General features: G+C 42.3%; 1 protein-coding gene across 4 annotated transcripts in view; it reads right to left on the bottom strand.

The window, feature by feature from the left end:
• Positions 1 to 25,138, bottom strand: part of BCL2 (BCL2 apoptosis regulator) — a 181,287-nt gene extending 156,149 nt beyond the window's left edge. For 2 of the 4 annotated variants that reach the window (XM_083519429.1, XM_083519431.1), the window contains exons 1-2: positions 24,370 to 25,028; positions 23,141 to 24,039 (exon numbers count right to left, since the gene is read on the bottom strand). In XM_083519429.1, the coding sequence (XP_083375555.1) occupies positions 23,141 to 23,704 (564 nt within the window). In that variant the 5' untranslated portion in view covers positions 23,705 to 24,039; positions 24,370 to 25,028. The other 2 variants (XM_083519430.1, XM_083519432.1) reach the window with 2 other exon arrangements.
• Between the last annotated feature and the right edge of the window lie 2,345 nt (positions 25,139 to 27,483).

Here is a 27,483-nt window from a genome sequence, read left to right as displayed (position 1 = left end):
CAAATGTGCTCTTTCGGGTAAGACGTTCCAGAGACACGGTTTGTTTCCCCTTCCTCTATCCCTCTTTTGGGACTTGGAACATGCAAAGCTAAGAGGGGGGAAAACATATATCCTTCTTTAGCTACAGCTAGTTAATATTTTTCTTAATTCATCCATTAACATTCAAAAGGAAATTAAAAAGTACCAAGAGTGGGAAAGTAATGGCTTTTAGTCAACATCCCAGGCTGGAAAATAGTTGTCTTTATTGGCACATGTGCAAACTTTAAGGTCCAGGTTAAGGGCTGCATTAGCAGAAGCCGTTCCTATACAGTTCCAAAATGAGGCCTATGTGCGTTTTTAAAAACACATTTCAGTCATCCAGCTATGGAGCTTGACATTAACTGCACTCACAGGTTACCCTTAGGAGGCCACCACTACGGGAATAAGCACAACGTTTTACTACATAATTATTACAATTTCACTACCTCAAAATGCACCACTGAGATCCCTTGACTGTTTCTAGTCTGCCTTGTAGTAACTACCAGTGCCATATACAGTGGTACCTCGGATTAAATATGCTTCAGGTTACAGACTCTGCTAACACAGAAATAGTACCTTGGGTTAAGAACTTTGCTTCAGGATGAGAACAGAAATCGTGCTGTGGTGGCACGGCGGCATCAGGAGGCCCCATTAGCTAAAGTGGTGCTTCAGGTTAAGAACAGTTTCAGGTTAAGAACTGACCTCCAGAACGAATTAAGTACTTAACCCGAGGTACCACTGTATATCTAAATTGCTTTGACACATCTGAGCATTTCGATTTCTCTAGGGACTTTGCTAAACATGGCATCACTTCTACACTGGGCCCTACGTGGCCAGGGCAGAGACTAAACTTACTGAAATGTTAATGTACAGTGGTACCTCGGTTTAAGAACAGCCCTGTTTATGAACTATTTGGTTTACGAACTCTGCAAAATTGGAAGTAAGTGTCCCGGTTTGCAAACTTTACCTCGGTTTAAGAATGGAAGCTGAACGGTGGAAAGGCACCAGCAGCCCGAGGCCTCATTAGGGAAAGCGCGCCTCAGGTTTTGGTTTAAGAACGGACTTCCAGAACGGATTAAGTTCGTAAACCAACGTACCACTGTAGTTTGAGTTCTCTTTCATGTTCCAGAAGGAAACCCTGCTGTATCCTGTAACCTCAACCAGGAATTCAGAAGTGAGAAGAAATGTCCTTGCTGACAAATCGCCAGGACCCCCTGATCTAGAAGAAGCTACAGATAAACAGGATCTTAATGGACATGTAAATTAAGTGTCCTAGGTAAGTGATGGGGATGTGCATTTGAATGCACACTGAACAATGCAGAAACTGCATTTTCCTTTCCTTTCATTTCAAAGCATATCTGAAATGCCCTTCTGATTTCTGCCCATGTTGAAAATTCAATAAACGGGATGTACCAAAAAAAAAAACCCCACACAAAAATAAATTCATGAAAGAAATATTAAAGCAATAATGGAATACAAGAAAATGCAACACTCAGACTCAATTAAGCAAAGACCAGCAAAATATCCAGTGAAAAATTCAACTGGAATTCCTCCCCCCCTCCCCACACCTCTAAAAAAAGCCCTTTGATATTTAATTGCCTTCACTTGGTGCCTGAAAGCTCACAGGGGTGATATTTTGACACTGTACAGCAAGTGATGTACTTGCATATTGCATTCGTCTGCCTGCATGCGTCACCTTATTTGGGTCAGGCAGCATGTTATTACCATGTTCTGAACTGATAGTGGATCTTGATCCTGGACTAATATGTGGTGTGTATCCCAACGAAGTCACACTCAGAGTAGGCCCACTGAAATCAATTGACAAGTTAGTCGTGACTAGTTTAAGTCAATGGCTCTGCTCCCTTGTCCACAATCCCATAGCTTCCTAGACTCCAGCCCTTGCCTGTCAACTTCATTCCTGCCCACAGCACTCAGCCAATTGCCTCTAGGCTTTGCTCTTTTTTTAAAAAAAAGCTTTCCCTCTCCTCATGTCCCTGTTCTTGATGTACAGCACAGTCCATATAAATTCTATTGTGCTTTATTCATTTTGATTCTAATTGGCTGCTTATCTTCCTATCTATGGCAAGACTGGGCGAAATAATATGGCATGCACAGTTGGCGGTAATTATCATTGCATTTTAACTACAGTACATCCATTAACAGCCCAAGCCATAATATGATCCGCTGTTGCAAATTCAATAAAATAAACAAATTCCTGGAGGACTGGATTCTTATTTGGCCCCTAACGTTAGCACAATAAACATATACATGATTGGGAAAGACAACTCAAATTAATGTTGTAGTCCAAGCTTACTGAACTGAATTTAACCTGAGTTCCACCCCAGCAAAATGCAAAAATGGAACAATAAATTTTGCAGCTTGTTTGTTTTTAAACCCTGTTGAAACTGACTGGAGAGGATATTTCACTTGGCTTCTCATTAAGATCAAATTAATTCACTGTTTGAAAGTCATTCCAGGCCTAATCCAGAATCCCTTGGAGAGTAGAGAAAGGTTCACATTGATTTAGTGGGCTATGAACTAAGCTACCAAGAAACAACTTCTTACAGGAAAAACTAAAATGCATAGCTTATGGCCTGCCATAATCTGTACAACCAGTCCTTCATGTAGTTTGTTTTGCATTCACATTCAAAACTGTTTTAAATGAAAAAGCACCTTGCCCATTTTGCTGGGTCACTGGCTGCAGGGAGGGGGGGGCACTTCCAGAACACTTTTATTTGAGCACATACTTCTCCCTTGGCTATGCACAGTTGCAGCTTTGGTCTTCTGAATCCCTTATCCTCGGACTTTATTATATAGTCCCTTACCTTATGGACCAGGAGATTGCATACATTTCTTCTATATTTGTGACAAACCTACTAAAATGTAAAACAGGGTGCTGGATACAAACCAACCAAACACATGCCCCTAAACAAATGGGAGTTTTGTCAGAAGCGGAAGCGAAAAGGTGAAGCACTGGAAGACCAACTGAAGATCAGCTACGCATTTTACCTACTCCTGGCTTCATCTCTCTAATCTATTTTTATAGATGAGTGCCTATAGGGTTGCAGAGTACCACGTACTTTAAAAACAGTAAGCGATATGATAAGAATGCCATAGAAAGCATTAAAAGCACAGGAGCAACAGCCACGAAAATCAGTACAATCCAGCAGAATCATAAAAGCAATATGAAAATGAGTTGTAAAAAATGCTGGGAAGGGCTGGACAACTAAAAACACCAAATAAAGACATCAACACCAAAAAAACCAAAATAGACATCAGAGTTGGTGACAGGTGAGCTTCTCTGGGGAGGACATTTGAGATGTGAAGTGATACAATAACTGGACCTCTCCTCCCAATCATCATCTGCCCCAGTCTAAGTGGTGGGAAGACCCAGAGGAGAACCTCCTGTGGGAAAGGACTGGAGCTCAGAGGCAGAGTGACTGCTTCAGATGCAGAATGTCCAGAGTTCAGTTCTTGACATGCTCAGGCATAGCTGGGAGAGACTTGTCTGGTTGGTAGTTCTATGGATGGTCTTTGCTAAAAACCCATGTTAGTGTCTAGAAGGTCAATGCTCTGAATATAATCTATTGCCTCTGAAGATAATGGAAGTATTTGAACACTTGATGATCCCACAATTTCAGTTAAGTTATCTGATTCTCATCCTAGTAGCAGGCTAGTTTAGAACCAGAATACAGTGGTACCTCGGGTTACAGACACTTCAGGTTACAGACTCTGCTAACCCAGAAATAGTACCTTGGGTTAAGAACTTTGCTTCAGGATGAGAACAGAAATCGCACGGTGGCAGCGGGAGGCCCCATTAGCTAATGTGGTACCTCAGGTTAAGAACTGTCTCAGGTTAAGAACGGACCTCAACGAATTAAGTTCTTAACCCGAGGTACCACTGTATCCGGTTTCAATTCCCAAACACGTTGTCAGATGCAACCTGTAGTCAGGCTGGAACAACAATTTGGAATGTGCTGGCCCAAGGCATGAGACCCCAACATTTTAAAAGTTGCATTCACACAGTATACTGGTGCCTGTTGGATCAAAAATCACTAAAGACTTGGTTTGGTGGTGACATTTTGAAATGAGGAATGCAAGATTTAGAACTAGGTCTGTTACTGGCTAGAGCCAACATGAAATTGTTTAAAAAGTAACATAGGTTAATCAGGGCTATGAAGCTCAATTCAATAAACAGGTGAATTAACCGATTAAAACACTTTTAAATTAGCTACAGCATACCTCTGACAGGCAGCAGATTTAAAAAAGAAATACACAGCACTGATGATGAAACTAATGATAAAAACCTGCAGTGGCAAGCAACATCTTAAAAGCAATCTAAAACCAAGAATCCCCATACATCTTGTTTCAGAAACATTGATTTACACATGCAGCTTTAAAATAGAAAGATCTATGGACTTAAACTCATACATGGAATGGATTAGAACTTCTTTTGAGTCCCAATTTTACGAATATATGTTGTCTTACTGTTTTATACCTAATATTAATGATTGTAACATGGTCAATACAGGTCAACCAGCCACCTTGCTTTCTTATGTCGAGTGATTTGTGTTTTGGTATCCCCTCTGATAAATATTTCATTATTGATAACAGAGGGGTTCTCCAGATGTTACTGGATTACACCTCTCATCATTCCTTCTCATTGGCCGTTCCAGTGTTAGAAACTCAGGTATATCAGCTAGGCACCAAATAGTTCCTTAAACCAGGGTTACAGTTGCCAAAATGGAATGCCTGGTTGCCATTTTGGAGCCAGATGGCTCGAAAGTTGTATTTTTCAATACAACTTTTTAGTTCCTAAGTTTCATTCTGATTGTGCAGACAAAATACAGTGGTGCCCCGCAAGACGAATGCCTCGCAAGACGAAAAACTCGCTAGACGAAAGGGTTTTTCGGTTTTGCGTTGCTTCGCTAGACGAACTTCCCTATGGGCTTGCTTCTCAAGACGAAAACGTCTTGCGCTTTTTTTTTTAAGCCGCTTGAAGAGGCGCAGTTGCGACGGACCGTGCTTCGCAAGACGAAAAACATCGCAAGACGAAAAGACTCGCGGAATGAATTATTTTCGTCTTGCGAGGCACCACTGTATAACAAAATATAACTACAGGATGTGTTGCTAGTGTGTGAAAACAGTCAAGATCCAGGCATGCACCTCCAGATGGTGGAGGCGTCAGGTGCTATCCTGGCAATTGGGCATCTTCACTTGGTCACAAGTGGCCGATAGTTAGGTGCAAAATGTGCCTGGCATATTTTGAACGCTGGGCCATTCTGGCTGGGACAGATGGGACTTGTAGTCTCCAACATCTGGAGGGCACCATGTTGGTGACCACAATGGGCACTCTGTGTAGAGCCAGTGAAATGGACAGAAATATAGGTACTCCTGAGAAATAATTAGATGTTGTCCAAAAAGAGTTTTTTAGACTGTGTATGCTATTTTCTCAAGGTATCAAAGCTCTCTAAACTAAGACCATGGCATGCATATTGAACAACAGCTGTAGGTGAAACAGAAGTCTTAACATGACTTCTAGGAAATGATCAAATTAATCTCTAAGGGAAAGGAGTTCCACAGCAATGCAACAGAAGCAGCAGGAACAAAAAATAATGTTCTTTCCTGTTCTTACTTGGCAGGTTACTCAAGAGGTCATTTGCCTGACTAAGGATATAATGGGACATAAAGGAAAAAGCAGAAACAACAAGAGGAGGAGAAGCAGAAGTTCGGATCAAAGCATTAAACCCTATGATGAAAACACAGCACAATATAAATACAATCCCATCAGATAAAACTGTGTAATTAAAAATCGATATGCAGAAAGTTATAATAAGCAAATCACTGAATAAAGTGGAGATGGGTGAGAAAGCACAGCCTCTGAGAAAACTGTGGAATTCCACACTGTGGAATTGGCGATGTAAAGTGAAATTATTGTTTGATGAGAAAATGAATAAAAATTATATTTAAAAAAATAAAAGTAAACTACAACTCCCAGGATTCTTTAGGGGCGGAAATGATGACAGTGAAACACTCAATATAAATTCACAGTGTGGAATGTTGTTGCTGCTTTTTTTGTCCCAGTGCTTTGATGTAGCATTTTCAAAGAGGATTAAGAAGCATAAGTGTTCTTTGCACTTGTAATCAAGGGTCTGAATTGGTCCTGAGTTATTATGACTAATCCTGTATGCATTAGAGTGGATCCAAATTATTTTTTGCACTACAAAGTCTTAGTATTTCAACAACTCCATTACACTTGAGATTAGGAGTCTTCCCTTTTCCAGGGCTAAACTCAACAGCTGATGTGCCAAGATTCAGGTACAAGCAAAAGTGGCCTGCGCCTTTGCTTTCTGCCACCTTGAAGTCTATGGCTTGAGAAGATCGGCGCATCCTGCTTTTCTCATCTGAAAGCAGTGGGTGGGGACAGTGCTGTTTGCAAAGAGAGAAAAAACACCCAACAATATAATGAAAACCCATGAGGCATGTAACAGCTTACTTGCAGATGTTTCAAACCTTAAGTCTTGATTGTTTAAAATGTGTCTAGGTTTCCCTTCACAATTTAATTTCCTGGCAAATGTTTAAACTCACTTTCGACCTGCATGTCAAACATTGCAGGCATCCTGCTGCAAATGATTTTATGGAAATAGTACACTTTTATATGCCAATTCTGACCAAAATTAAACCAGGCAAAATGGAAATAATTCTGCTGGATAGGTGGGGATTACACGTGGTGCCTTTGTTTACGAACAGAGCTGCAGGATAAAAATAGGCATCAGAATATTGTGAACAACATGTCATTGGGCCTCTATACACAGTGGAAAGAACATGAAGGGTGTGTCTAAAATAAGAAAACAGCCTCTTTTAGAGGTAAAACAAAAAATATCCCCCAACTTTAAACAAATGACAGCCTGCTTGAGCTGGTATTTGCACATACCCCGAAAAACTTCAAGATAGTTCAACCATTCAATCTATTCATGTTTACAGTTTATTGCTCTGCTCAGTAGAAGGATAAAACAAATTGTTCTGTTGCTTTTCTATTCCCAGGTCTCACAGTTCATCCTTCATGAATATTAAAGGATGATTTCTTTGATCCATACTCTAAATATGAAATACAAATCACCAAGTGCTTGCTTGTAATTTATCATATGATAAGTTCTGAACTTTGCAATACATTTCTATTATCAATAATCAAGTCAAGAAGCAACATAACACAGAACCACCCAAGTTCTATAACCTAAAAGCTAGGAAACCCACAAAAACAGCAGAATAAAAATGGTAAATGGTCATGGGTAAAAAGATTCCTGCTTTGCAGAGGGTTGCACTAGATGACCCTTGTGGTCCGTTACAGCTCTATGATTCTGTGAGTCTGTGAAAAAGCACATCAAAGCATGGGTGCCATCCCTAAGAAGGCCCTTCCTTTCACTCTAGCAGTTGCCTTTATAGCAAGTAGAAACAATGAGGGAATGTGTGAAGTCATTCCCAGATTCTAAAACTGTCCAAAGCTCGAGCATTTTATGGGACAAACAGAAATACTACGACATGTTCATGGAAAAAAATCTTTCAAGCAGAAAGACAAGAGTTCAAAAAAAAAAAAACAGATTAAGGGAAATTTCTGTAACCACAATTTTTAGCTTTCCTTATACTTGCTTTTGGGGCCTTACATGCATTCATTAAACACAGCTTTAAATACTGAACGGGCTTTTGAAAGAGCTATTCTTATGAATCTCAAAACCTCTAGAGGAGAATTGAGGCACAGTTATACAGTATTTAAAATACATACCACCAGCATGAAAATGCAGTTTAACTGTTTATAAGCTTATAAATCCATGCAATTCTTTCCTCAATTATACTTTTATTCATCCTTTACATAAAAGCACAGTTCTATCTAATGGTCTTATAAAATCCCCCATCACTGTAAAACTGTAGAGACATTGACTGAATAGGAGGAAGAAGGGGTGAGTGGGAATAAGAATTAGCAGGGTCTAGCTAACACGGAATTCACTATAACATAGGATTCCTTTATATATTCAGTCCCTGGCATGGTACAGTCTTCCCATGCGATGGTACTACTTTGAATTATCTATACCTGCTTTGGTTTGAAATAAACTCTACATCAAACACATGAACCTCAGGAGAAGCTTTACCATCACAAAAAGGTTTAATGTGGAGGACACTTTTGATTGGGTTAGTGCAAGAGAAGACTGTACCACATTCAAACAAATCAATGACCTTACAGAGTTAACAAAAAACCAACAACAACCAAAGGCAAAGCCATCCATGAAAAGTGAGCAAATGGAATTCAATTCCAGCACTTTAACTATAGCCCCAAAGCACCAGAATCAATACAGGGCAATAGCAGAAAAGAGTAATCAAACCAAGGCACCTTTACATTGACCATGGCGACTGGGCTTAAAGTTGAGAGCACCCTAACTACAGTGGTACCTCGGGTTACAGACACTTCAGGTTATGCGATTTCAGGTTGCGCTCCGTGCCGAACCCGGAAGTACCGGAACGGATTACTTCTGGGTTTCGGCGCTTGTGCATGCGCAGAAGCGCTAAATCGTGCTTTGCACATGCGCAGAAAGGCCGAATCGCGAACTACGTGTGTGCAGACGCGGCACTGCAGTTTGCGAACTTTGCAGGTTGTGAACATGCCTCCTGCACAGATCACATTCGCACCCCAAGGTTCCACTGTATTAGCATTCACCAACATCTGGCTGATATATCTTTCTTTAGGCTGGACACCATAAAATCAGAAATACAGTGGTACCTCAGGTTACAGACGCTTCAGGTTACAGACTCCGCTAACCCAGAAATAGTACCTCGGGTTAAGAACTTTGCTTCAGGATGAGAACAGAAATCGCGCGGCGGCAGCGGGAGGCTCCATTAGCTAAATTGGTGCTTCAGGTTAAGAATGGAGGTCCGTTCTTAACCCGAAACTGTTCCTAACCTGAAGCACCACTTTAGCTAATGGGGCCTCCTGCTGCTGCCGTGCCGCTGGAGCACGATTTCTGTTCTCATCCTGAAGCAAAGTGCTTAACCCGAGGTACTATTTCTGGGTTAGCGGAGTCTGTAACCTGAAGCGTCTGTAACCTGAAACATCTGTAACCAGAGGTACCACTGTACTGTTTTTTTAGACAGTATATTTATGTGCTCAAGAATCCTTCATCTGACACCTCATGAGTATGTGGTTGCTGATGCACATAATTTGTGGCAGGCTTACAATTTGAGGGTCAGTTTGTTTTTGCTTGTTTGTTTTATCATTCTTGTCCTTTCTTTTTCTATCAGATCACAAAAACAATTCCTAGAAGAAAATCTCTGCACTTTTCTTCTTGGACACAGAAATGTAAGTTTATCACAATTTTTTTTTTTTTTTAAGAATAATGTTTTTCTGTTGGAAGCGGGAACTGTGACCCAAAAGTATTACTGTGAGTGGGTGGGATGACACTTGGAAAACCCGTAGATACATAGAGATAAATAGCATCTGTTTTGACATGTTCCTGCCTTGTTTGCACCACAGAGCAGTGGAGGAAAGTCATATGGATCTATCTCATGATCATGAAATATGGGTAAAGGGTCATCTGCTGATTATTAAGGACAAGGGGGAAGACAACAAGCACAGTTAAGTCTGGAACATAAAATGGGTAGGATACAGACTTTGCTCCTCTGGGGATGCTTCTACCAGTGGAAGGGACACTTTCCCCAATCACCCCTGCCCTCTCTGCAGCCCTGGCTTCACCAGCAACACTGTTCCAGAGGATTAGGAGGCTATCCCGAATTGTATGGGGATGGTGCTAGAGGCTGCAAGGGGGAAAGGAATCAGCAAAACTCAGCTGGATTGAAAACCTTCAGCAGATAGTAGGAGTCTTTTCATATGCTGGCAGTGAAGTCTATATCCAGCCCAAAGAAAGCAGCAATCTGAGTTATTCTATTAAAATCCCACAAGCAAATAATTACCAATAATTTTCTGGAGGAGGTGTGTGTCTCCCCCTCCCTGAGCTTTAGGGAATCCAAGCTATCCATTCAAGAGACAGCAAACAATGCAACGTTTACAATGCAACTACGTACCACAGGCCAATCCGTTCAAAATACTATTACTTGTATATTCTCTCTTGATTGCTTTTCAGTATCACTAGCCTTAATTCTCATTGAGTGAATTGCATTATGTAGTCATGTTTTAAAGTCTTCTCTGCAGTGGCACCATGTTTGTGAAATGCCCTCCCCTTGAAAGCCCAGCTGGTGCCAACATTATTATTTGCTTGCCCAGGCAGTTCAAATATTTTAGTTGGTAAGGAGGCAACCCTATGGCAAGATGGGATGAACATCTAAGGACACAGGGGACCTCCAGTTCAGCCAGCTGACTCCCAGCTAAGCCAGGGTTAAGTCCCTAACCCCAGCTCAGCCGAATATATGCCGCTGCAATTTGCTCAGCTAAGCTCAGCCTTATGCTGGCTGAGTCAAGGCCAGTGTAAGTCCTCAAAGGGGGGCATTCTGGGGGTGTGGTTGGGTAGGACTACAGAGGGAGAACTTGGGCTGCATCGTAAGCTTGTTCAGCTCAGTCACACCACCTGGAAACCTGGTAGGATACTACAGTATTTTTAATGCCAGGCTTAGGTACAACAGCAGCAGCAATAGCAGCCCCACTGCTGAATGGGGTTTGGATCTGGTGCACTTTATGCTGGCTTAATTTATACCGTCTTGCTTTACTCCAGCTTCTTTTGCTCCCATAGTGTTCTATGGCAGCTGTTACAATTGTTTGATGAAGGGTTTAGGGTTTTTATTACTGTGCATTATACGATTTTTCTTTTATTTTATGCATTATATAGATGAAGGGCAGGCGACAAATTTTTCAAAGAAATGACTAAATATTCTAATATAGTGTTACTGATGGTTAAGTAGCTTGAGGTCCTTCTTCCTTTGCATATTATTCCATTTCCAATGTTAAGGTCAGCGACAGATTCCCATTTAAGCAAAACAGCAATCCATTCAAATACCATGAGCAGCTTTCCTCACTTGTAAAAGTGATCAGGCGTCGAAAAGTTGGCAGTACCGGGTTTTGCTTTTCATTCCAGAAGCTCAGAAACGTTGTTGCCTTGGTTTCATTCAGTCTAATTCTCAGGCTGCCTCCCCCCCCCCCCCATCAGACTGTTTAAGCCGCCAGATTGCAAACCGGCAAAACATAAAAAGTAGGAAGTAATCAGAGTCGCTGCTTTCCATCTTTGTTTCATTCCATGAGCAGAATTTTTTACCCACTCACAACACAGCTGCATCCAAAGTTGACAATTAAAAGAAAAAATGCAGAACACAACAGCTGGCCATGTTCCCTTCCACTTTTTCACTGTGTCACTAGGGTATGGATTAATTTAAAGAAGTTAAAAGTTTAGTAGTGGCATTTACATGCTACATTCTGTGTTTGGTCAGCCCTGTAGCTAAAGGACAGTCCACTCCTCTGGCCACCACTGTCCCATAGCTCATCCTTGGTCAGCCTGATGCCATCCAGTTGCTTTGGACGACAACTTCCTTCGGCATGGGCTAGTCAGGATCGATCCGAGTTGTAGCCCAAAACATCTGGACTACTTTGATTATTTAATTTCCACATTTCTAAGTGGCTGACAAGTGACAGAAGCAACAACAGACTATTACAAAAACACACAGTTACATTTACAAATGTTACGCTAATACAAAGTTACTAAAATATAGCCATTAGTATCGATTCATTTCCCTTCCTGAAATACCCTGTATCTCAGCCTCTGGGTTCAAAAGTCTCTAACTCTGGACTTGCTTTTTACAGGCAGACCCAAGCTGGATGGCGCTTCCTCGGGCTGCCAACAGGTGTGTCTCATTCAGCTGCTCTCTCCACATCCAGTTTCAGGTACAGCAGGTTTGTGGAGTTTCCCAGGCAGTCCAGAGGATGGGGAAAGGCTCCCCCAACTACACACAGCTCTTTCTTCACCATCTATCTTCCTCCTCCTCTAGCTCCTATACCCAGTAGGTATAGGGTTGCAACCTTAAGCACTTAATGATCCACTGGTTTCTTATATTCCCTAAGGCAGAGGCTTTCCATCTGTGATTGGGTCAGACGTGACTGGTCAGAAGGAGGGCTCTCCTTTCTCTCTCTTCACGTCAACTATCTTACCTGCATATCTGCAAATCTTTCTCTCTTTGTCTGTCTGTCTCTTTTCTCTGGCCTGACCTGAGTCCTGCTCTTCCTCCTGCTGCTTGCACTTACACACATGCCAAAAATTGCACCTGAAAAGGGGTGGTTGTGGGCCAGAATGGGGGGCAAAGCAAAGTGGGGCCGGTACAGAACAAGGGAATCCCTGCTTAAATGTGTCCTGTAATGGAACCCCAGTGTAAATGGCTCCCACACGGTCAAGGGCACCAGCATGGACTCAAAAAGGTTGAAAACCACTGCCCTAAGGTAAGAACTGCATGTTAAACTGTCAAACACGTTTCCCAAAGGCATGTATTTTGCTTAACAAAAAAATGAAGGAGAGGAGGGAATCTCAAGGGGGAGATCAGTTTGAAGGATCTGCAGGGGAGATCAGCAAGCTTCCAATTACATTACTGCTGCCACGAATGCTGGAAGAAAGACCTGCTCCCTGCTGCAAAGCCCATTTCCACATCTCCTAGGGGCAAGGCTAAAAGAGGCTCCTGAGAGGCCACTGGGACATTGCTGGAATAACTCTTAAGGTAAAGGTAAAGAGACCCCTGACCATTAGGTCCAGTTGCGGCCAACTCTGGGGTTGTGGCGCTCATCTCGCTTTATTGGCCGAGGGAGCCGGCGTACAGCTTCCGGGTCATGTGGCCAGCAGGACTAAGCCCCTTCTGGTGAACCAGAGCAGCACACGGAAACGCCGTTTCCCTTCCCACCCTTCCCATACCTATTTATCTACTTGCACTGACGTGTTTTCGAACTGCTAGGTTGGCAGGAGGGAATAACTCTTAGGTTGGGGCAATTGGCTAAAATGTTTTAAATGGTTCTAATTTTAGTTCCTCTATTTTGTTTTTGTCCAGTTGGTGTTGGTTAAATGTTTAGTTAGACTGGTTGTTGTTGTTTTCTATTGATCTATTGGTTTGTTGATTGTATAGGCTATTTTGTTTTTTAATGTTTGATGTTTTGTTTTGTTTTTATATAAGCTGTAAGCTGCCCAGAGTGGCTGGGGAAACCAACAACAACAATTATTAAATTAAAATTAAAATTAAAACAACAACAACAATTATTATTATTATTATTATTATTATACATTGCCAATTTCCTCACACCAAACTCTTTCTGTTCTCAAAGCCTGGTTAGGGGGAAACAATTTTAAAAAACCAGCCCTGTGTGGAAGCCAGTTCCTAGGGAAATTTAACATTACAAGGCGTAAGAAAGTGTTTGCTTTGTAATACGTAATTCTGCCCTCAGGTGCAACTAGTTTTCCTTGCATCATAGACTATAACTACACACTGCAAACCTTTTTATTTAAAATTTAGTAATTGCCACACTGGGTATCCTGTTAGACTGGTTAACTGTTAGTTACTCTATATAAACTTCTTCTGAGTCATCACCCATCCATAGGGCTCAGAGCAGATAACAAGAACAAAGATTTAAATATTGTACCACACTCGTTGAGATACATTTGATGTAAAATCCAGAGTTCCTGTAGTTTGTAATTTGTTAAAAAAGAAAAAGAAAAAATGTTTGAATAATAGCAATTGCGTTTTGAGGGGTGGGGAAAACTCAGAAAGTACTTCTCTTTCCTGACTTTGACGTAAAGGTTTTCAACATATTAAAGGCACCACACACAAACCGACAACTTGGCTATGTCACGCTCAGTAAAATCCCCAAAATTTCGGTTTCCAATTGCAATGTTTCTGCCATCAACATAAAGACAATTATGAGAAAGATTGTCAACAGAAAGTCATTTGGTACATATTACTGCATAAGGAAGGCAGCTGAAAAACTTAAAAACTGTTCCCCATATCAGCTATGTGTTAGTCGAATGCGTTATTTCTCTATGACCATTTATCTATGACTTACACTGTATGTTATTGCCCTGTAATGTGACTAGCCTTAGAAGATGTTCTGAATCAGAGTTGAAAAACTCTCCCCAACTCTTAAGATCTAATGGGGGTACAATTGTTTTCAAGGGAACAACTAGTTTAGGAAGGGTCTTTATGGCATGTGCATCTCCTCTGAGAGTAATTTCACCTCCCAAATTACACCCACAAAGGGGGAATGTGGCAGGGAGGGAGTAAGCTTTGATCAGAAACTGACAGTAAATAAATTTCTCGTGTGAATAGCTTGGCTGAAATTGTTTCGGCCTTCACTGTTTGATTATTAACAATTCTGAGCAGGCAGATTTCTAAACATTTGTTTTTTAGAGCTGTCAGAGCGGCAGCCTGAAAACTCTTTTCCCCTTCAAAGCTGCCGACATGGCCACTGAGGCGTTGGGTGGGAGGCAGGACTCGGCTGCCACTGCTAAGCCAGAAGCAATGGAAGAGGAAGGCCCCAAGTCCTCACTGGACAGCACTGAGAGGCGGATAGGGATGGAGGAGAAATCTGTTTCAAATGCATTAATATATAAAGGTTGGCACTTCCAACCTGATCAGGCTTTGACTGCATCAGACTGCCTCTTCCACTGAGCACCTGCTTATGTCTGAGGTGGGGTGTGGGTGTGTGAAAATCTATGCAAAACTGTATGTAAAAAATACAAACTTTATACATACCTAAGAGCCAAGTCCCATACTTTCTGCAGCATAATTTTATTAGTATACATGTGTGTTAGTATTTTTATACAGGTTTTATACACTGTTGTATGCACCTGTTTATATGCTAGTTATTTTAGGAAACCCTAAAGGGAATGCATGTATAATATGAAACATGCATGATGTTGGCATCCATCTGTCTCGAGAGACAATGGAGTGTGCCTCTGGGGGGTGAAAATTAGTATAATTCTCCTCATCCTGAGCCACTCATCCCTCATCCCAGAGAATCTCACCATAGGATTGTCCCCTTAGTGGAGAGTAGGAAAAATTCTATCATTGCTCTAGTCTAAAGCTCTAGTCTATCTATTGCTCCATTCGTGGACATCAGTTAAATATTATTATTTGTCTCACAGGTACACCTACATTACAAATGTAAACTATTGTCCATATGGGATTCCTGAGAGAAAAGCTAGTTTCTGGAGACTGCTGAAAATGTTTTTTATCCTTAGCCTGTTGGGAGAGTTATAATAGTTAAAACAGATCTGAAACTGTTTTAAAATATATATTGTATACACAGGCAGTCTTTTACAGCTAGCTTAATGTATACAACTGCAGAAACCTGAATCAATCTTAAGAGTCATGACTTTGGTAGTCTATTCAGCTAGTACTGTATGCTTAAATGTTTTTAACTAATACTGAAGCATTTGCCAATGGACTAGAGTAGATATGAGCTGAAACAAGTATTTCAAATAATTCAAATCACCTAGCCTTGATCCAGAGATATGAGATATGCACACTACTTTCTGCATGCTTCCTTATAGATCTAGTCTCTGAAACTTTTGGCATTTAAAAAACAACCCCTGAACTCTTCAGATTCAGTGAAAATGAAGTTGTCTTGAACCATAGGTTGGATTCTGACTAACAGTGAAATCCTATACATGTCCATTCAGAAGTAAGTCTAGTTGGATGGCAATGACTCCCAAGTGAGGTTAGGATCACAGTCAAATAATTAATTCAACTTGGAAAAGTTGTCAAACTGTGTACACTTTCAGGAACAGAGTTCTAAAAATCAAATTGTTAATGAAATCAAAGGACAAATCCCTAATCCATCAACAACATCATTCTGCATTTGCCAAGTATTCCTATATGCTATTCCTGTTGTGGAGAAGATTTACAACATCGCGCACCTCCATCTGTCATATTGTTATACACGGAATGAAAAACACTGTCCCAGAACTGCCCTCAGAAATATGTGTGCTGTGTTGCCAGTAAGCTCAACTCCCTTCTAATGGATACGGTATTTATTCCTGTTTGGCCACAGACCTCCAGAACCAGCATTTGCTGCATGGAGATATGAAGTGAAGCATAAACTTTCTTTCCCCATTTGTCTGAGAAAAGGAGGATATGTAGAACAGTTCAGGTCCCAGCTTGCAGAAAACAAAAGGAGGAATTTGTCGCTCAGGTTCAGTTTTTGATTGGTAAATGCCTACAAATAATTAGCAGACACTTCATGGCCGGGTGGCTAGATGCTCTTTAACCAAGCTCCTCTGTCCACTTTTCCTCTTCTTAAATAATCTACCTGAAAACAAGTATTTGCTTTCAAGAGTCACTTGCATTAAGCTGGAATCAGCTGTTTTGAAACAGCATGCACACCGTTGTTCCCATTGCAAACAAAACACTTTCTTCTTCAATAAGAAAGGTTCATTGTCTGGTCAAATACGCCAGAATGAACCCACTATAAGCAATGTGTTTTCCAACCACTGAGATGAATTCAAGAAAAAACAACAACATTCATGCCTTTTGAAACAAGACCTCAGGCCCAAGTCTCCTCTGCTGTATGCCAGTGTTAGACCCATTACAGTCCTAATCATACCTGACAGTTATCTTTAAAACCTTATACAATTCACCTCTGAAAGAAAAGCTGATAATAATAAACAATAATAGTATCATTCTGTTATTTTTGTACTGCTTTCGTTGTTCCTATTACATTTAGTAGCTCACCTTGAGATATGTATGCGGAAGGCGATTAATAAATAATGATAAGAGGAAGATAAGTTTGCAAAAGGTATTTTCTTGAATTGTTAAAACACTTTCAAATGCATTGCAGGACTGCCCAACTTCAGATACAGGGTTCAAATGAAGAGTGTATTAAAATATATATTCAGGTCTTTAAACTCAGCAGTCCCACAGACAATTGTGTGCAATTATCTAGCTACAATCTAAGGCGGGGAAAAAGAAGAGGGGGAAACTGATGTTACGGCTGCCGTTTCTGAAGGGTTTCTGGTACTCTGTGACCACTGACATTTAGGAGACTGGAACTGCGTGCGTCAGTGACTAGAAAGCACAACAGAAAGTTGGAGAGCACATTAGGCAGTCAGTCAACTGGAACAAAAAGAGAACTACAGTTTAGTAACAGCGGAATAAAAGCATGTAAAAACAGGCCAGACATAAAAGTCAGCAGGATCAGCATATGACTCTAAAAGGCACTTTTCCATCAGAGAGCTTCTCTCTCCACCCCCCCCCCCACCCCACCCATAAGCACATCCGAGCACGGCCGTTGCTTATAAAAATGCATGTCTTTGTTAAAAGCCTAATTCCCTTTGATCAGAATGAGCCGGCTTTCCCCAACATGGTGCCCTCCAGATGTTTTTTGGACCACAAAATGTGGCAGCCAGAATAGACAGTTTACTCGCTGGAGCTGGAAAAATGGATTGTGTGCCACCAGCCTTTAAAGCTCCGCACTGGTAGAGAGTCTGCTACTGCGCCCAGTTCTATGTAAAGCCCCACACAGCTGGGGGGGGGGGGAAATGTTTGAATGGAGCGTCTCTCCATTACCTGCTGATCTGTAGGAGAGGATCTGCTTGTAGTTCCATTGACAGTTGTAGTTTACTGTCTGGCAGAGCAGGTCCCTTTTCTACTATTGCTGGACCTCCCCACCGGATGTGGAACTCCCTCCCAGTGGAGATGTACCTGTCCCCAACATTATCTAAGTTAAAACACATTACTGTTTTTTTCCTTCAAGGCTTTGGAGATGCCCAATTTAAGAACTGGGCTTCCCCACCCCGCTCCCAGACTGCAGCTTATGGTATCTATTGGTTCCATGCCTTTTGTGTGATATTGGTTAATACAGTGGTACCTCTGGTTTAGTACTTAATTCGTTCCAGAGGTCCGTTCTTAACCTGAAACTGTTCTTAACCTGAAGTACCACTTTAGCTAATGGGGCCTCCTGCTGCTGCTGCGCCGCCATTGCACAATTTCTGTTCTCATCCTGAAGCAGAGTTCTTAACTCGAGGTACTATTTCTGGGTTAGCAGAGTCTGTAACCTGAAGCATATGTAACCTGAAGCATATGTAACCCGAGGTACCACTGTATCAATAAACTGTTTGTGTGCTGCTGTCCTGGGAACCTTTGGACTGAACTGCAAAGGTTATGAATAATATATAAATACAGTGGTACCTCAGGTTACAGACGCTTCAGGCTTCAGACTCGACTGACCCAGAAATAGTACCTCAGGTTAAGAACTTTGCTTCAGGATGAGAACAGAAATTGTGCTCCGGCGGTGTGGCGGCAGTGGGAGGCCCCATTAGCTAAAGTGGTACCTCAGGTTAAGAACAGTTTCAGGTTAAGAACATACCTCCAGAACGAATTAAGTTCTTAGCCCGAGGTACCACTGTAATACAACTTGCATCAGCTGCAGCCACCATGGCAAATGATCAGGGATCACGGGAGTTGTGGAACAAGACATGTGAAACACACTGGGGGGAAAGCCAAATCATGCAGAATGACCCACCTAGAGAGGTTACAAAGATAGGTGTACAGTATTGTATTCTACTCTACTCTACTCTATTTTTTCAATCATTTAATTTCTATACTGCCCTTCATCCAAGGATCACAGGGCGGTTTACAATACAAAAACACCAAAAAACGCACAACATAGTAACAGAAACAATAACAATATTTTTTATATAGAGTTGCAGCACTGTCTGCAGAACGAAGCATTTCAACAGCTTTCCAATGAGTTTTGGAGGTGCTGAAAGGTCACCTCGAAAGAAATGGCACAATCACCAGGAAACAAAAGATGCAGGGCCAGTTGTGGATCCAGGCTGCAGGTGTCCAAAACTTCTAGCTGCTGTGTATCTACACTATAGTGGTACCTTGGTTGTCAAACTTAATCAATTCCGGGAGTCTGTTCAACTCCAGGAGTCCGTTCAACTCCCAGAACCATTTGAAAACCAAGGCGTGGCTTCTGATGGGCTGCAGGAGCTTCCTTGCACTCAATCGGAAGCCGCAGACATTGCGTCAGACATTCAGCTTCCGAAAAACCTGCACAAACTGGAATACTCATTTCGGGTTTGCGGCATTCGGGAGCCGATTTGTTCAGGAGCCAAGCCGTTCGAGAACTAAGGTACCACTGTACTATTTTCAAGTGGTTTACTAGTCACACTTTCTTCCCAGGAAACCTTGGAAGCAGTGATGTGAGATTTCTGGAAAACTTCTGAATTGGATTTTTTAACCCACCGTACATAAATGTATAGGAAATCTTCCGGTGTTCTGGAGAATAATCTAATTTAGCAAGTGGAAGCTGCCAGACTTTTCTTAAACCATACATTGTTCCTAACAAAACATACAAACCTGAAAATTTCCTATGGAAAAGCCCCACATCAATGTTAGGAAACTGCAGTTCGAAAGGATCTTTAACATTCTCCACCAACCTACAATTCCCAGGACTATTTTTTTGAGGGAAACCTTACCTAAATTCCTGTAGCTATATCTCCTCAACATGCCAAAATTCTATTCCAAAGACAGAATAGATGGTGGCTCTGGACACAGTATAAATGTTGGCTTTGTTGCCTAACTTATTCCACCTAGTTGTTGCTTGGTAAAAGAACTTTGCATTCACCAAAGTGCTACAGAAAGCAAACAAGTGCTGACTCCACCAAAATCTGTAGAGGGCTTCTATTCAGTGTTCCGGCCAATCCATTCCATCTCCTGTTCCAAGTTTTACACACACACACCCCAACAGTTGGCCAACAGTTGTCTTTGGGCTTCTTCCCACCTGAGTTGTTTTAAGTTTGCAAGCCTTAGGGGTTCCTGCAAACCAGCTGGCATTGTCCTTTTGAGCATGGATGATGCAATTTAAGGAGCAGTGTTAAAGAACTGAGATGACTATCAGTAGATAAAAAAGATACCCCAATGAGATCTGAAACCAATACAAATAACCAACACTGTCTTGTGGGTTTCCCATAGGAATTGTCACTGTGTGAAAAGTGTTGGACTCGACATGCCTTTTGTCTGATTTGGCAGGGCTGTTTGCTCACTAGTAGGTGTGTTTTGAGGACTGCAACCTAAGTAAAGTATTAGGTACTAAGCATGCAGGTATCTTCTAGCTAATACCTTCCAGCTAAGAAATGTTCCGAAGACTATGCCATACATGCAGGCAAAAACAAGGAGTCCCATTCCCCCATGTAACAGGCTACTAATACAAACGTAGACTTGTCACTTAACTGCATAAATATGCTTAAATGTATTTCTCTGTTGGTTTTAAGGTTACTTCCCCACCCCCCCTTTGGAACACCTCAAACCCTTAAGAAGAGCCACATGCTGGGCTCTGAAGAGCAGCACTCTGAGAGTTGCCGACATGCAGTATACTCAAGCATCTCCACACTTCAGTTGCAGAGGAAAGTGCCTTCCAAGAAAAATACAAGTTTGCCCAAAGGTAATCACCTTTCAGATCAAGTCAGATTCCTAATTCATGAACAGCTTGTCTGCTTTCATCACTTCAAAAGAAAGTCATCCTTTATTATAAGCATATTTGGGGGTAGGTGGTAGACACTGGAAATTAAAACGAAACTGTCCGGTTGGGAAACGTACATTTACTGAATACAGGGAAAGCTACATATTACTGCCTTGCAGTCCATATTAGGTTTCTACTGTGATTTATGTCTTGTTTGCAAGAGCAATACTGCAGTATTATAGCTGGCATGCAAATCATTTGTGTTCTCATGTGCCACCCAGAAAGTGAGTCACATGTTTCTCTTTCCTCTGGTGAATAATAACCAGTTTGGGGTGGAAGGAAGAATAAAAAGAAGAACTGCTCTCTAGGAGAAAAACACTTCCAAAATATAGAGTTGAGGCACACTAAGTATAGCAGTTCTGGATACGTTTAATTTAAAGGATGTTCTTTGTTCCAGAATACATCAAGCTTCCTTGAATAAAGGGAGTTTATTTTGAAATAAGGCATTTATTTCAAAACTAGGGCACAGTCCAACATGCATATATATGTGTATCATTTGATTACTGTGCATCTGGTGGCTGGCAGCTAAATGTGCTAACCAAAGAGAATTGTGTTTGAGGTGATGTGAGAAGAAGCTTCCTCTGTGGTGGCCTCTTCACACGTAAGAGTCACCACTGGATGTGGCAGAGCACATACATGCATCCTGATCCTAAATATGCGCACCAGCTTGTCTTCCTGCAAATACATGGAACATCTCTAAAGAATGTGCATCCCATTAAGAGCTCTGAAGTTGCACTGAAGGCAATGTCCATCTGTTTGCCCTAAGTTCTGCTAAGAGGTACAAAATATGGTATTAGGTTGCTGGCACTGAAACAATCTATTGAGGTAAAAACTAAGGTGGCGCATCCATTAGCAACAAGAGGTGGAGAGAAGATGTTGTGCAGGTCCACAAGAAAAAACAGCAGAGATTAAAAAATGGATTTTCCTTCCTTTCCAAATACTTTGGTGTGAAGGCAGCCTTGTGAGTAATATGGAAGCTTACTACTCTCTACACAGTTGGATGAATAAAATAGGTCAATGTTAGGTTGTACTCTGTTTTAAAATGATTTATATTTCTTTTTTATAATAATAGGAGACATTTGCATAGCATATATCTTTGTCTCTCTCAACAACAGAAAATGGGGGTATGTACTATTAACATGGCTTGACTATTTATGAAGCGTAAGTTCATAAACAAAGTAAGCCCACCCTTTGGTCTCAGTCTCATACACAAAAGTTACCCTTCCTTTACCTCTGTGTGTCTAGTTTTACTTTGTCTACAACTCCATTCTTTCTACCATGAGGACACCTCACTAGTGTCTGCAGCCCAACCCACCAGTTGGGAATCACTGGTTTAATCTAATGATGCAAAAAGATGAGACATACTGGTTAACTGACTCATAAAACAATTATGTGCAAAGAGATACTTATTCAAGACGGAAAAGGATTAGGGTACATTGTTAAAGACAGGTGAAAAGACAGCATATGATCTTCATATGGCAGAGTTCACCCTTCCAGAACACTTCCACTTTCTCTGCCATCACTAATTTCTATATGCAGATTTCAATTTCTTTAAGAACCACACTCAATCACAACAAAAGCCCTACACTTTCCAAGAACTGGTCACGAAAAGAAACCTATTTGCAGATTTCCTAAAAGGTGTTCATTTCTTCTTTCCCCTTCAAAGAACTCTAGAGAATATTTTTTTAGAAGAAAGTAAACAAAAAACTTATTTCATTATATCAGCTGCTATAAATATATATATGTAAATATATCTGCTTTCCTTCTTGTAAAAACTTTACCCATCAATACAAGTGTCACCTGCTTAACCTGACTGTGCACCATATGCAAAGACATCCATGTAGAATTTCATTTTTCTCCCAAATAGAAAGATAAACAGAAACAATGGAAGTGTTGTGAGGGGTACCTCCAAGGGTTGTGGCGCGCATGCAAACACACACACACACACACACACACACACACTTGTGCAAGACATGGTCTAAAATAAACAAGGTGCAGATAATGAGGGTTCCACTGTGCTATGTAGTCATAATACAATTTCAGTAGCATTTTTCCTCTGCAAGCACAACCAAGAAATAGGCCACACATGACGTGAATTAGCTTCCCCCTCATCATTAGTTTTCCTCTCTCATGCTTAAACTGTGACCTCATTTTACCAGCAAATTTCACACAACCTATGAATGACATCAGCGATTAAACCTTGATTGAAACAAGATGGGGAGTTCTCACTGTAACCTGAGAGAGAAAAGCGCAACACAGTCACCTACAGGCTAGAGAGATTTATGGGAATTTTATCACTGCTGAAACACCTCAGTTTTGAAACATCTACTTTCAACACGGCAACTGACTTTTAAAGTCTGGCGCACTGGAGATAGGAATGATACAGTGTAGGTCCTCTTCTATCGAACACCTGGCAGGTCTATGGTAAGCGGTTGTCACATTTTGGACCAGGACAAGCAAACTGCCAGAAACAATTAAGTACCGGAGTCCGTGAATTCTGCTGGCAACAACCATGCTTGGAAAACAGCTAGCCAGACAAGCTAGCTTTGACCCCCACTGCAAGCACATAGGTAAGGTGTAATATTGAAATAGTGGTAACGAACGCATTTGAAAATGGAAACACAGAGAAAAACATACCCAGCCTCCATTGTCTTGGATCCAGTTGTCCAGGTGCCTGTTCAGGTAGTCAGTCATCCACACTGTGATATTGTCCACAAGGGGCGACATCTCCCGGCTGACACTCTCCACGCACATCATGCCACCGAACTCAAAGAACGCCACAATCCTCCCCCAGTTCACCCCGTCTCGGAAGAGCTCTTCGACAACTGCCGCAAAGCGAGCTCTGGCAGTGACCGGGGTCAAGTGCAGCTGTCCAGACATCTGAGCAAAGTCCCTCCTGTAACGCCGCGAAAACTCATCCCCGGCTTGACGTAAAGTTGCGTGGACAACCTGTGGCACAGGTTGCGGTCCATCAGCCGGGGCGACGTTACTTACAGACAGCTCGGAAGGATGAGATGCCAGCCTAGCAAGGTTAGGGAAGGTCTCTGCAGCAGCAGGATCTGGAGGAAGAGGAGGAGAAGGAAGGTCTTCTCTGTCTTCACTGGCAACCCAGTCATATCCTTTCTGCGACAGCTTGTAATGGATGTACGTCTGCACTATCTCTCTTGTGTCGTAACCTCTTATCCCAGTCTGTGCCATCATTTATAGCAAGGAGTAGTGGAAAGGGGGAAAAAAATATATGCAGAAGCGGATGGAGTGTCCCCCCTCCCGCCCCCCAAAAAATAAAGCAGCCAGTAATAGTAAGTGCCAGTGTTTATATATAATCCAGTTGTTTTATTCTATGCAGTTCCATTGGTTAAGGTATGGGGGAGTCCTCAGGGTCTCAAAGGTATTTCCGCCTTCCCAGTGTTTCCCTCCTCAGTTTGCGATGCACGGTGGAAACCGGATTTAAAATGCAGCCAGTACTGTATTCCACATGTAATATTTATTATGAAGCGTATTTGCAGAGACGTTCCGTCCTCTGTGTTGAAATGCATCTGAAATAAGAAAATCAGATGCTTATTCAAAGTCAGGTGCATTTCCACACACACACACACACTCCTCCTACATGCTGCTATAGAGTAGGACATGAATGAAGGAGACTGCTGGGCACACATTCCAAACAAACAAACAAAACAAAAAAACACCTCCTGACATCCAATATGTGATTTACTAAAGCAGAGGAACCTCTAATGCAAATTCATGCAAAGCACATTCAATTGAAGACCCTCAACCAGTGCTTAAAGGGAACCAACCACCACCAAATGAAATAAAGTTACCCAAAGCAAATTGCCTGTGGAAAAAACAAACAAACACAAAACACTTACTTGAAATAAATCTACTTTTCTATCAAGTTTCCTTGCAGGGAAAAATAAATAAATAAATCCAAACAGTCTCAGGTCCTCTACAAAGATGAAATGCAGTAGTTTCTTTGATGATTCCCCCCAAAAAGTGGGGTGGGGGGGAGAAAAAGAATAAGGGAAGAGTGCGGAAGATCTTCAGATACCGTTGAGTTGCTATGATTTCCAGAAAGACTCACAAGGCTCCCGTTTGAATGACATTTCCAAAGCTATGCCCCAAGTCTCAGCAATCCCTGCCGCTGTACTTCAGGAAAAGCCCCAGGACGAAAACGAGGAAATTTCTGAAAAGCATCATAAAAAAAACCTCATGTTTAAATCCCTGCTGTTTAGATTTCTTTTTTAAAATTTTTTTTCATTCAGACGCGGATCTCCCTCCACTTAGATGCCACACACGCGCGCGCGCAAATCTGGAATGAACCACCTTTTCTACTGCTAAACTCCGGATGGGGAGAGGAAAATACAGTACCCCCCACCAAAAAATAAAAACACAGGTTTTTTGTGTTGCGCGCGTGTGTGTAATATATAGGGAGAGGAGGAAGAGATCCCAGGAGGCAAAGGGGCGTGTCTCAGAGGTATTAATTGGTCCTGGCCGCCACCCCCCACCCCACCCCCCACTGCCCTTGCTACCCCGGGCAGCCGCGCAATGCTTCCCAGTCACGAGGCGCCTCCTCCTTCTCCAGCCCGGGCTGCAGATTGGATGCGCTGGCTGAGCTGCGTTCGGCTCGGCGCTCCGGCGGCTGTTGGGGAGGTCCCGGGGGCAGGGGAAGCGCACTCGATGCAGAAGCCCAAGGGGGCGGAGAGTCGAGGCGAGCCGCTCTCACGCTCCGGGGCTCAGCAAATGGGGCGGCTTCCCTCTGGCCCCACCTCGCCGTTCATTCAAGAAAAGGGGGGAGAGAGAGAGAGAGAAGAAACAAACAAACCCATTTTTTTCTCCTTGTGTTTGCAGTCGCTCGCCTCCTCCGACTTGCGTCTTGCTTTTGCACCCGCATTTCGGGGGGTCTGAGGGTGGGTGGTCCACGGTGGGGGAAAAGGCGGCAAACCTGCTTTTCCCCGCGCGCACTCTCTGGAGGTTTTCTTTTCTTTCTTTCCTTCCTCCCTCCTTCCCCGCCATTCATTTTTCTTCTTTTGTTTTCATGTGCTTTTTAAATTTTAGGTTATTCAACCGCTCGTCCCGTGCTCATAAGGCGCCGTTAAGAGCCATTTTGTGAGAGAAAGAGGGCTTCTAAGCACTCCCCCCCTTACTTAAGGGGGGGGAGCGCATTGCAATAAAACTCGTTTACAGATGGGGAAACTGAGGCAGCAAAAGGATAGGGAGCCACCCAGAGTGCCCATGCATGAGGTGGAACTGAACAAAAATAATAATATAAAATTCAGCGTTGTGGAAACCGCTGACCCACGGACAGACGGGAAGCAGGATGGCGTACCCTTTTCCTCCCCTTATTCTTTTTTTTTGGGGGGGGGAGAACGTGAAACTGGATTTCTGCCTTGGTTTAGGGGAATTTGTGCATAAAAAAGAGGGACGTTTTTTTCAGTCCACCCACGGCCCGAGAAAATGCTGATTCGAGGCAGAAGCAGGGCCGATTTTAAAAGCAACCGCGTCACCTACAGTTTCATCCTGCAAGGTCTCATGCCACGGGGGGCGAGCAGGCAACTTGCCCGGGGGATTTCGCCCGTTTCCCGCCAAGAGCCTTCGAGCACCCCCCCCCCCGTGTAGAATTGAGAACTGGGTTTTTTTTTAAAAAAAAAAAATTCCCTCTCAGGAGGTCAAAATTGAAGGGACCACCAGGCCATTCCTTGCCCGGTTGATGCGTGTCTGAGGGAGGCTTATAAGTCGCGGCGTGTGTGGGTATTTAAAATAAAACAGAAAGGGGGGGGCTTGCACTTTTGGCGGCAAACTCCCATAGGCTGCCCCCCCACCCCCGACTTGCAACTTGGGCGGCTCCACGCGAGCTTGTGGAGCAATTTCCGCGCTCTGCATCCTGACGATGATTTATTCCCGCCTTCTCTCGAAGGCGCCACTCGAGGGCTCTTGGCGCGCTGGTGAAGGGAAGGGAAGCGGCTCAAAAGTCCCGTCCTCTTTCTCATCCGGCGTCAGGGGCAGGTTGAGAGACGGCTGTGTGGCCTCCTTTACCCGCTTTCTGCCTTTTTGGCTTCTTTTTGCCTGGTCTGTGCGCATCATGCATTCATTTATTTATTTTTACAACATGCAAAACGCTCGTTCTCAAAACACCTCAGTTCTCAGGACTTAACACACTCCAACATTTCTCCAATGAAAATAGGGACACCGTATTCTTCTATTATTATTATTAGGTAGTTTTTTTGAGTAGGAACGTTAAAACTAAATTATTATTTTTTGCTGGGTCTGGAACAGATATCTGAGCCAGAAATCCATCTATATCTTTAATCAATAAAGTTGTGGCCATTTCTAATCCAGATCATTGTCTGCTTGAGTTTACTAATCACATTTTACATTTAGCCACTGCTTGGGGGTGGAGGTTATATGCAGCAGTGCAGCTGGGCTCACAAGAAATAAAACAAACTTCATGGTGAGTTCCCCTATTTCCCCCCAGAAAAAGTACCTCCTATTAATTATTATTATTATTATTATTATTATTATTATTATTATTATTATTATTATTATTATTTATTATCCATCTGACTGGGTTGCCCCAGTCACTCTGGGCAGCTTCCAACATATATAAAAACATAATTAAGCATTTAAAAACTTCCCTATACTGTACAGGGTTGCCTTCAGATTGGTCTGGGGTCACATAACTCCATACCCGGCCTAAAACATCTCTGGATACCATATTGTCTTACACTGAACGTAACCAAAAGGCTTTATAATCTGAACAACGAAAAAGAGAGACATTGCACGTTCTTTTGTAATTCGTGAAAATCTTTAATCAAAATTATTTCCTTTAAAATAGGGACATCCTACCATAACCTCCAACAAACCTTTGGTGAAAAGAGGGACACCTTAAGGAAAAGCAAGACATTCCAGGATCAAGTCAGAATCCGGGACGAGCTTCTGTAAATCCAGGACTGTCCCTGGAAAATAGGGACACTTGGAGGGTCTGA

The sequence above is a fragment of the Podarcis liolepis genome, assembly GCF_965112155.1.
Source record: "Podarcis liolepis genome assembly, chromosome: 8".
NCBI classification, from domain to species: domain Eukaryota; kingdom Metazoa; phylum Chordata; class Lepidosauria; order Squamata; family Lacertidae; genus Podarcis; species Podarcis liolepis.
The sequence above is the reverse complement of the archived record's forward strand: the minus strand, read 5'-3'. Positions and strand labels throughout refer to the sequence as shown.